A 12289-nucleotide genomic window follows, 5' to 3' on the forward strand; every position below is an offset into this window, starting at 1 on the left:
TGTGGGCTGGAGAATCCCATTCTTAGTTTTGCCCCCACTCTTCTCAGGGGAATCCAACTGGCCATTTCAATATCCTTCTGGGGCTGCCCCCCATGGGCGCCCTGCCCACCTTCTCCAGTCTCTACTGTACTCCTCATCAGTCAGGTTGTGCTAAAGCTGATTCTTCTGTCTGTCCAAGGTTATAAGGCTCCTCTCTCACTACCGTTCAGTTGTTCATTCCAGGTGATTTCTCCACAATTTAGTTGTAATTCCAGGTTGGTCCTGGGAGCAGGTCAGTGTGACTTCCACTCACTCCTCCACCATCTTGATTCTCTTATGTCTTAAAGTCACTGTCTTTCATTAGAATTTACCACATGGTTTTTTCTCTTGAGTGGTACATAAAATAACAGTATGCCTTTAAAATCAATGACAATGAAAGCACCTTTAAATCTATGAAAGGAGGTACCATATTTGGCCATATACAATGCCCACTTTTTGCCCTGATTTTTGAGGGAAAAATAAATATGTGCACTATACATGGGTAGTATTAATTCTACATCTTTATAAATGTTTTTAGTTCTTTTATTTATGCTTATATTAAAAGTGTAACTCTAGAAAGCAATAATGGTATCTGTATGCAAAATAATACCCTGGAATACAATGATCAGTTTAGTGTCTAAATATAAGTAAATAAAAAATTGAATTAAAAAATTAAAACGAGAGATTTCTTTTTTCCTGAAAAGTTTGGGCCAAAAACGTGGGTCCATGTTACATAGCAAAATATGGTATTTTAATATGGTATTTTAACCTGTTTGTTTCTCCACTGTCATTATAGTATCTTTTTATACACAAAAATTTTAAGAATTAATATGGTTGAATTAATCAGGAATTTCCTTTATGATTAACATTTTTGTGTCCTTTTTAAGAACTCTGTCTCTACCTAAATAATTTTAAATCACTTTTCTTTCTTTCTTTCTTTTTTGAACATACAGGGTCTGGCAGAAGTAAGGCCTGCTTGAGTGTGGTTGGCAGGGTAACAATATTGGTATAATAATTTATAGGTTTAATTTGAACATTTTACCTAAAATGTCATATGGTGTGCTTGAGTGTGATATTGTTATGTTACAGAATTACATGCTTATGATTTTGTAATAAAAGATTCTTGTAATAGGAAAGAGGTGTTATTTTTGCTAGGCCTGTATATGCATAGCCCATGGACATGGACAACGGTGTAGGAATTGCCTGAGGGAGGGGGAGTTTGGGAAAGGCGGTCCCAAGGGGAAAAATTGGGATTTTTAGCATAATAGCATAATAAAAAAAAAAAAGAATGAAAAAATTAAATTATTTTTCTATATTGTCTTTTCTTAATTTTAAAAAACTTAAACCACATGGAATTCATTTAAACTTTTCTCCATGTGAATGATTCACTGTATTAATATCATGTGCCTCCTCCTCTCCCAGTGTTTTCCCTTATTTACCAATTTCCCAAATATGTACAAAAGCAATATCCTATTTATTATAGGTTATATCTTGATTTCTCATAGAACAGATCCCCCTTACATTTTCTTCTCTAGTGTCCTGGCAATTCTTACGGCCTATGCTCCTCCATATATCATCAGCCAATCAATTTTCTTCCAAAATTTCCATTAGAATTTTTATGGAAGTACATTGTATCAACAGATAACTTCGAAAGAAATGGACTTTTGTATCACCTTCAGTCTTTCAGACTATGAGTGGAGTTCACCTTTTCATTGAGTTATGTCTTCTTTACTGAGTTACAGGATAGCTCAATAATTTTCTCTATATGTCTAATCTACATTATTAGATAGAGTCCAAAGAATTTTATTTTTTCCATGTATTTGATATTTTTTAATTAAATTTCTCACTGCTAATATATAAAATGAAATTGGTTATTAAATATAAGTTGTTATCTAACCACCTAACTCTTGTTTATTTTAATAATTTAATTCCATATGCTCTATGTTTCCTTAAAATGTAGATAATCATAGTATCCACTTTATTTTAAGGCCTAGAATTTCCAATGCATTGTTTAATAGAAATAGTGATAACAGAATCCACTTCTTACTTCTGATTTTAAAGGAATGTTTTTAATGCTTTGGTAGTTTTGTAAAAGATACTAATGCATTCTTTTTTTTGTAAATCTCTTTAACCAGGATAGTAAAGTTCCTACTTTGTCGTATTTTGTTAAGAATTTTTATCATGAATGTGTTTTGAATTGTATGAAAGACATCTTCCTTTTCTGCTGTGATGATCATGTTGTTTTTATCTTTAATTGGGTTACACACATACACTTTATGATTTTCTAATGTTAAACTACCCCTGCATATCTGAAATAAATCTTGAATAAGACAATCCTGCTTGGATATTTAAAAAATACATTGTGAGATAACATCTGCTAATATTTCATTTCAAAGTCTTCCTTTCTCAGTGAGACTAGCTTATTATTTTTCTTTCTTACACTGTCCTCTTTAAGATTTGGTAAGAAATTTATATGGTTTTAATTTACCCTTTTATATTCTCTAAAATTATATATATAATATTGGAATGATCTCAGTAGGTTTTGTTTTTTGTTTAATTTTAGTAGAAATCACTTGTAAAATCATCAGGGCTTGGTATTGTCTTAGAACCAAGATTTAAAAAGATTTAAAAAATTGATTACCTAGATTTCTTTCATTGGAAATGGGTGATATAGACAAACTATTTTGGGGGGATATCTAGTCTCTCTGCTAGAAACAGTCAAGTATAATTAATCGTGTTTGTTAACAGAGACCCAGTTTATTGTTATTTATATATACTTACATATTATCCTGCAAATTTCTATTTTTAAATCTAATTCCAAACTCTACCAGTCCTTAAAACTATATAGCCAGAATTGTTGACCTCATGAGCTAAAGTTTAGAGAGCGCTGTGTTTCTTTCTTCCGTCTCTGTGAGTGACTGGAGGGGGAACATTAGTAACTGCAAAGCACGTGCTTTCCTCTGGTTGCTGTAACAAATTACCACAAATTTGGTAGCCTAAAACCCCCAAATGCATTACCTTACAATTCTCCATGTTAGAAGTTCCATCAGAGCTCACTGGCTCAAATTACGGAGTCACACAGATGTCTGTCCCTTCTGAAGGTGCTAGGAAGAATATCCATCTCCTTGCTTTTTACAGGTTCTAAGGGAGTGTCTCTTGGGGCCCCCTCCTCATCTTTGAAGCCAGTAACGGCGCGTCGAACCCTGCTCACGTTGCAGCTCTCTGTGCCTCTCTCCAGGAACCGCACCGCCCCCCGGCTCGGAGGTCTTCCATTGCTGGAACCCGAGCGATTGCCCCGGGCCCAGCACTCTGGCCCAGGAGGACCTTCCAACCGTCAGGTCACTTGACTGACAGCCTTACTTTCATCTGCAGCCTTCATTTCCCTTTGCCATGTAACCTAACATATTCCCAGGTTCTAGGGATTAGGATGTGGACATCTTTGGGGACTGTTATTCCTCCTGCCACCGAAAGTGATGCCACTTCACTAGCAACGCAAGTATACATGCAGGATCTGGAACAAATAACTCCTTTTTATTGTAAAATCTTTTATTACAAAATCATAAGCATGTAATTCCGTCACATAACAATATCACACTTAAGCACGCCACATGACATTTTAGGTGAAATGTTCAAATAAAAACTATAAATTATTACACCCATCTTATTATCCTACCAACCACACTCAAGCAGGCATTGCTTCTGCCGGACCCTGTAGAAGTAACTGGCACTTCCATCCAGAATTATACTTTATTTCTCCTGAAATATAAGGATACCATAATACATCATAGTTCACCCACGCTAAGATTTTTAAAACACTGCATTGAACTATGAGACAATTCTGATAGGCCATTGATGATAAAATAAATCTCAATTTCAGGGATGTTAAAAGGTGAACACGCATGTTTTAGAATTGATATTTTGTTGACTAAAACATTTAATAGAATTTTTTCTTACAGTATTTAGATACCTACCTACCAATCTATCAAACTATTTACCTAAAACAACAGAAAAAAAGTGTGATTCTGGGGGTGCTGAAACTTTTCCTTTTTACCCTCTAAGAGCAGTTTAGTTTTTTGAATAGAAGCATAATAAATAAGTACAATTTATCAACTGAAGCATTTATAATATCCCATAACATTGCTAGAGCCCAGCTCATTTAAAATGCACGTACTTTTTTGCAACAGCAAATGAGCAAAATACCCTACTGTTTCAAAATTGAAATGCTGGCAAACAACAATTACTTCCAAGTCTGTATGTGCCATTTCTGTGTGTATTTTCATTCACACAATTTTATTCTATAACTTCATTCAAATATATTTTTCTCACCTCGAGCATTCCAGTTGGCGCTTCCAATAACAAACGCAGCGTGTTACAAAGGAACGCGGGCTCGCGTGAGGGGAGGGGCTCGGCCGCAGAGGCCAGCTCCGCTCTGCGCTACCCGTGAGGCTGGGCAGTCGGCACCCTCTCTGCGGGCAACGAAAGGAGGGGTACCCCCGCCCCCAGCCATCACCACCCTGTTGTCCAGGCCCATGCCCATGACAAGGGGACCACATGGTAATGGAAAAAAATACAATAAAGGTTCAATCAAAAAAAGTGATAAACACTAGTGCATTCCGAGTGCCCATTAAGAAACAGCTGCCTTCGCAAGCGTCAGTCTCACAACATTCTGTGAAGTCAATAACACAGCCTCTATTTTTGTCTATTTTTGTACAATATAATGTGACCTTTTAATACAATCACAGAGGGGTCCATAACAATATATAGATGCTAAACTCCACAACCAGGAAGTGTGGCACTAGTATTTTCTCCACTTATTCATGAGGGAATTTAGACATGAAAGAAACAATTCTGGGAAATTTTACATGTTAATTATAAAATTTGGGACTTTATTAAAAAATGAAGGTGAGGAATCCAAACTTCCAAGGTGTTAACTAATGTGCCCACATTCACGTGGGTAGCAGCAGAGCTCTGATTCAACTCTAGGTGTCCAACTTCAAAAAGCATGCTCTGTTCTATTTCAGAGTTTTAATCTATAAGCAATAATAAAACGAGTTCAGATTTTGAAGAAATGAGATAATGTCCATGAAAGCGTGGCTCAAATTTTAATGCACAACATAAATCTTACCATTGCTTTTGAAATACAGGCATTACTATAGGGACTGTAGACAACAGTATTGTAGTAACTATGCCTGGTGCTGGACAGGTACCAGACAGATCCCTTTGTAAGGTATATAAATGTCTACCACTATGTTGTACACCTAAAACTAATATAATATTGTATGTCAATTATAACTGAAAAATTAAAAAAATTTAAAAGATGTGTATTTATACAAAACGGAATATTATTTAGACATAAGAAAGGAGGATTTCCTGCCATTTGCAACAGTAGAGATGGACCTTGAGCACATTATGCTAAGTGATATAAGTCAGAGAAAGACAAGTTCCATATGATATCACTTATATGCAGAATCCAAAAAAGAAAATTCAAAGTGTAAAGAAAAGAGAGAGAATAAAATGATAGTTACCTGACTGAAGGTGTTTAAGGTACAAAGTTATAATGAGCATTAAGTAAGCCGCAGAGATCTAATGTATAGTATATTGAAACAGACAATAGGTATGTAATGTGATATTGTTACAATACCCATAGTACAATATGTAAATGAATCAAAATAATGTGCTGTACATCTTAAATTTACAGAATGTTATTGGTAAAATTTATTGAATAAAATTCCTCCTCTCAAAAATAAATAAAATATAGGCATTCCTCTCCACTTATAACTCAACTTAATAACCATATATTCAAAGTCATTAACTGCTGTCCTTTCTCTCTCACTATACACAGGTGAGTAGGAAAATTGTCATGTTTAAGTAATCATTCAAGCCCATATTATCCAAACTAATCAATAATAAATGCACATATTTCCTTTCTCCTTCCTCTCTTTCCCTATTTTCCTTACAGTATCCTAAATGAAATAGGCTGACTTCACATCAGTAATAGGTAAAAAAGAAAAGAAGGTACACACTGACTTAAACACCTGACAAAAATATAACCCGTATATAACATGAGATTTAGAAATGTGTGTAGACTTCAGGCATGATAGCAGCATAGGTAAACATGTTACTTGCTTCCTCCCACAAACACATCAAAATTACAACTAAACTATAGAACAACCATCATGCAGGACAACCTGAAGTCTGGCTGAATGGAAGGCTTACAACTAGAGGATTAAAGAAGCTAAATCGAGACTGGTAGGAGGAGTAGCAATGCAGAACAAGCTGTTCCCACACCCTTGTGTGGCAGATAAAATCAGGAGGGATATCTTGGCTGTGGAGGTCATCCCTGAGGAGTAAGGGGTCCCAGCCCCATGCCAGGCCCCCAGCCCAGGGTTCCAGAGCCAGGAGGAGAAGCCACATAGCTTCTGGCTGTAAAAACCAATGGGAATTGTGGCTGAGTGAGATGAAGGCTTCTGGAGTCCCAAGAAGTTCCTCTTAAAGAGTCCACACACAGACTTAGTAAGACTCACTCCTTCTAATCTTTAGCACTGGGGCAGCAGCTTGAAAGGCACCACACACATACAGGGAGTAACTGAATTTTCTGGCATCAGGACAAGAGCTGGGGGGCAGCTTTCTCCCAGATAGAAGTGCTGGCAGAGGCCATTATTCCTATGATGAGCCAATTCCCCAGAGCCAGCAGGCAGGCACCCTGTCTGAGCCCCCATGTCCCTGGCTCACGCTGTTTCCCCACCCTGATGATTACCTGAGGTGCCATTCCACCCAGCTTTCAGCCTCTCCCAAGCTGTTTCCAGTGGCTTTTTCATACAAATGGCCTGTCGTGGCTCATGTTTCAGAATGTCCTAAAATCTGTCAGACAAGCAGCACCTGGCCACACTAGGCCCTGTACCTCTTTCCAAGTGGTCCCAGGTCTGGCACTAGCAGGAGCTGGCCTTGGATTGCAGCTTGGCCTTGCCTGGGCACCTCCAACACCAGCACAAGTAGCAGCACAAGTAGCAGCAGACTGTTTTATAGCTCAAGCCATTTGGCCCTGGGCAGAACACAGGAAGTGGCTGAACTTGGCCTGCACCTCCCAGAAAGCCCCAGGGCCAGTGCACCCAATGGACAGCTTCGGATCAAGTTGAAACACTATCACCCAACACCTCCACAAGCAACACACTCAAGGGGCAGACTCAGCAGCACCAGAGTTCTGCCGAAGGAAGTCCTGCTCTGTGGGGTGGGCCCCTGCACAGCTGATCCTCCACGGTGGTCAGAGGTCAGTAGTTGCAGCCAGTCCTTGCAGCTAATTAGCTTGGGGGTAAATCCTTCCCATTGACATGCTAACAGCATTCAAGGCTCAACCACAAGAGGAGGATGTACACAGCCCATATGGGAGGTGCACCTCAAGTGCCCAGCTTGGGTGACAGGGGAGGCTGTGCCACTGGACCCTACAGGACACCTACTACAATAGGCCACAATACCAAGCCTGGGACATGGGAACTCTACCTAATACATAGAAACAAACACAGGGGGGCTGCCAAAATGAGGAGACAAAGAAACGTGTACAAATGAAAACACAGAACAAAACTCCAGAAAAAGAACGAAACAAAATGGAGACAAGCAATCTATCAGATGCAGAGTTCAAAACACTGGTTATAAGGGTGCTCAGTGAATTTAGTGAAAACCTCAACAGCATAAAGAAGGACCAGTCAGAAATGAAGGATACACTAACTGAAATGAATAATAATTTATAGAAAATCAACAGTAGAATAGATGAAACTGAGAATTAAATCAGTGACCTGGAATATAAGGAAATAAAAAAAAACAACAACTGGAACTGCAAAAAGAAAAAAGAATTTAAAAAAATGAGAATAGTGTAAGAAGCCCCTGGAATAACTTCAAAAAGTCCAATACTCGCATCATGGGGATGCTAGAAGGAGAGGAGAGAGAGCAAGAAATTGAAAACTTATTTGAAAAAATGACAGAAAACTTCTCTAACTTGGGGGAGGAAATAGACATACAAGTGCAGGAAGTACAGAGAGTCCCAAACAAGATGAACTCAAAGAGGCCCACACCAAGACACATTATAATTAAAATGCAAAAGGTTAAAGACAAAGAGAAAAATCTTAAAAGCAGCAAGAGAAAAGTAGTTAGTTACCTACAAGGGAGCTCCCATAAGACTCAGTTGATTTCTCAATTGAAACGTTTCAGGCCGGAAAAAGGGGCAAGAAATATTCAAAGTGATGAAAAGCAGGGACCTACTACCAAGGTAACTCTACCCAACACAGCTGTGATTTATAACTGAAGGACAGATAAAGAGCTTCCCAGACATGAGAAAGCTAAAGGAGTTCATTACAACCAAACGGTATTATATGAAAGGTTAAAGGGTCTCTTTTAAGAAGAAAAAAATGATAATAAATATGAACCATAAAATGGCAATGAATACATATCTATCAACAACTGCATCAAACAAACAAAACAAACAAGCAGAACAGAAACAGACTTATAGATACAGAGAACATTTTGATGGCTACAAGATGGGAGGGTGTTGGGGAGATGGGTAAAAAAGGTAATAGGATTAAGAAGTACAAATTGGTTGTTACAGAATAGTTATGGGGATATAAAGTACAGCATAGGGAACAAAGTCAATAATACTCTAATAACCATGTATGGTGTCAGATGGGTGGGAGGTTTACCAGGATGGGCACTTCATAGATTATATAATGTCTAATGACCAGGGTGTGCACCTGGAACTAATATAATAATATATGTCGACTGTAATCAAAAAGTAAAAATGACTTAAAAATTTTTAAAAATTAAAATGTGCATCAATAAACATTCTATTGATTTAAGCCCTATATCCCTTTTGGTTTATTATACTAGATTGAGAGCTGTTAAATGATCAATAAGCTACACATGCTTGTTTAATTTTTGGAACAAGTCACAGAGTAAGTTACCAGCACCCTCTTAATAATAATGAAAATTATTAATATTGCCCCACATTCTTTTCTTATAAATGCATATATGAATGTCAGAGAAGATCTATGCCTTAGGCTACAAGTTACAGAAATAAAAATCTTAAATTGGCTTAACTACTAACCATATTTACTGGCTCACACCTTCCAAAGTCCAGAGTTTAGAAAGGGCCCAAGGTTGGAGAATGCAGGGAATCCACAATGTAATCAAGGAACAAGGCCCCTTTCCTCTCTCCATTCTGCTGTGTTTGAGTTCAGATTCATCCCAAAGCTCATTTCCTTTGCGATTATAGCTTCTTTGTTTACATCCAGTGGGGACTTACATGAACAAGCGTCAGCCGCGAAAAATGTTCCTCCCTTCAGCTTCATGAAGCAAACATAGGTAACAGGTTACAAGTCCCAACCATGGCGGTGCCATTTGCTTCCTGGTTTAGGGCTATGGTCCTGAAACGACGCTGTGGATGGGCCTAGATTAATCATTACCCATCACTTGAGAAGCATCCTTTTCCTCCATGACATTGTCGCTGCACAGCGCAGAGGCATGAGTGACAGGTGACAGCCATCATGCCTATTCTCCCAGTGTCTATAACCCTTCTCCAAGTACGTCTCGAGGCATAAGCATGGTCAGTGTACCAAGGAGATTTTGGAGGGTAGGGGGAGGCGGGAAATGGAATGAAGAGACTACTCTTCTGATGTGGTTGTTGTAAGTTTTCATTTTCTTTCTTCTGAAGAAATATTTCAGATTTTTATTCTGCTCGAGACTAAATAAGAGAAAGACCCTTGGCTCATATTTGGGCTGAGAAAAAGAACTGCCATTAGACAGAGAGGAAAACTAGGATTTAGTGATGCCAAATGTGATCCCAAGAATGTAAGCACACACACATCTTCCTGAGAGAGCTCAGGAAGGGCGCTGGACTTCCCACATTCTGCGCTGGAACAAGCTCTTAACATGCAGGACTCAGCGAGCTGGGACTGACCACCCCTCTTCCCTGACTTTCCAAACACACCAAGGTACCTCATTCATCAAATAGGCTTTAAACCAGAAAATAAGTTTCATAGATAATATATGCATATATCACAAAAGGAATGCCATTTTCAATGAGCAGATTCAGCAAGAAGTGAAACATAGTCGTAATTAAAAAAAATGGATTTGCTTCACATTAGTACTTGCTCCCTTAGTTCGTGAGCCCACGCTATAAAGGAGCATAATTACTGAAGATGCCGCTGATTTCTCACAGGCGTTCAAATGAAGCAAGAAATTGGTCTGTTACAGAAGGCTTTAGGGGCAACACAGCTGTTTAAGTGGAGAAAAGGTCATTATTTTGAGACAAGCTTTATGGGTGATCAAAAGTTTCCATGGCTGGATTGATTAAAACTACAGTAAGATTTAATTTATGAAGATCCAGGCAAGAAGAGAAGAAAAAAAGAAGAAAATTGCCAGAAGTAGGTGAGTTAACATTATGAAGATCCTCCCTAAATCAACTCAGCTTTTCCTTAGGTGTCCAGTGCTTTTTATGCTTAAAGTCCCTTCTGAACCAAACATTCCTTTCACTCCATCATCATCTGCTTTATTTTAACTATTTTCCACTTATTATTTCAGATTTCAATCATATGAGGAGGCTGACGAGAACTTAAGTTAATGAAACTAATTAGAATTATTTTTTAAACACCTATAACCTTTTATTCTGTTTTTATACCCTTTTTATTGTTCATCTTACAAAGAATTTCAAGATGGTTAATACACATTACCCTGTAGAGACAAACCCCATATGACGTCCAAACCAGATTATGACTCTTAGATTTGTCTTACCAATAATATCTTATTATGTACAACTACATGACTTAAAACTATATATAGCTATATAGTTTATACCTATATATACTTACATATTTTTGGATAGGTAAATTTACATAGATGAATTTACATTAGCATATCCTAGAACTGTGGTTTCATGGATTCTATTGGCTATATGGTTATGTTCATGGGATTTTTAGATAGGAAGGACAAATACGTAGAAAATTTACCACTTCATATATCCATTATCCATGCAAATTAAATGTTCTTTCTTTGCAAAGAACTTCAAGCATACAGAACTTAAAAACAAATCTGTTAGCTTACAAATGGTCAAGCATACTGCCATTAATATATTTTGCCTTGGTTTACCAATAATAGAATTTCATTAAACCCTTGTGTATATCTCTCGGAAAATAATAAGAACTCATTATATTCTAAAAGCATCATTTAAAATTTTTCCAAATATATAGTATACACATATCTTTAGGCTGTGTCATTAATAACTGAAGTGTTGACAAATGATTAAACACATAAATTGGAAATATACAACTCTGACATTCTTAAAATATTCCATTAAAAGCAGTACTCTCCAATAATCTCCTATAGTTGTGTTCAAGGTCCCCAGAACTGCTCCAAAGTGTGGAAATTTGTATAGGTACTTACCAACAGTGTCACATGGTTCATCTTTGTGTACACAGAAATCCTTTCTAGAAAGAAAAATATAAAATTGAAGTAAAAAACTTTTCCACAAACAATAGTTGTATGAATAATTAATAGTTGTACGAATAATGAACCACAATCTCTATAGGAATTTAATAGAACTGAAATGAGATTAAATAATTTTTAGTTCTAAGAAAATGTGAAAATTAAATTTTCATGGTACCTTTTTACCTGATATAATCCTGAACATGTTCTCCTATTTCATAGATAATACTTCAAAAGTAAAATTCCATCTTGTTTTGAATTTTACAGGAATTCATTTATTTAATTACAAAAGAAATAGTATCTGGTATTGGGACATGGCTTCTTGTTTGAAAAAATATTCTAAAATCCCTACTTCACATGACTCAAAAATAATTTCTAGATTAAATATTTAAATGTTAGAAATGCAACTTAAAACAATGTAACATTTTATATCATAAGATTGGCAAATTTTTAAAAGACAGATAGTCATTCTAATAAGGCATGAAGAATTGAATATTTTCACATAGCTGGGGTCTAACCATGAATGACATTCTATAATTTGTTTTTTATTTGACAACTGTATCTTGGAGAGCATTCCATAGCAAATTATGAATTTTTGAGACACACTATCTAAAAGCAAACTTCTAGCATTCATAAATATAGATTAAAAATCTGCAATCACCTTGCTCTTTCATGCACTTGCTTTCTGGTTAACATTTTTATTGAGTTATAATTGGCATACATCATGGTTTCTAGTTAATTTCAAGATTTCTTTTTGTATTCATAGTTCTGTAGTCCCATCCAGATGTGTCTAGATGCTGATTTT

General features: G+C 36.9%; 1 protein-coding gene across 1 annotated transcript in view; it reads right to left on the minus strand.

The window, feature by feature from the left end:
• ADAMTS19 (ADAM metallopeptidase with thrombospondin type 1 motif 19) overlaps positions 1-12289 on the minus strand; it is a 228382-nt gene that overhangs the window by 140233 nt on the left and 75860 nt on the right. The window contains 1 exon segment of the mRNA XM_054568513.1: positions 11443-11486. Coding sequence (XP_054424488.1) covers positions 11443-11486 — 44 coding nt within the window.

This window comes from Pteronotus mesoamericanus, unplaced genomic scaffold (assembly GCF_021234165.1).
Source record: "Pteronotus mesoamericanus isolate MK-2021 breed Mesoamerican mustached bat unplaced genomic scaffold, CSHL_Meso_final contig_2, whole genome shotgun sequence".
NCBI classification, from domain to species: Eukaryota; Metazoa; Chordata; class Mammalia; order Chiroptera; family Mormoopidae; genus Pteronotus; species Pteronotus mesoamericanus.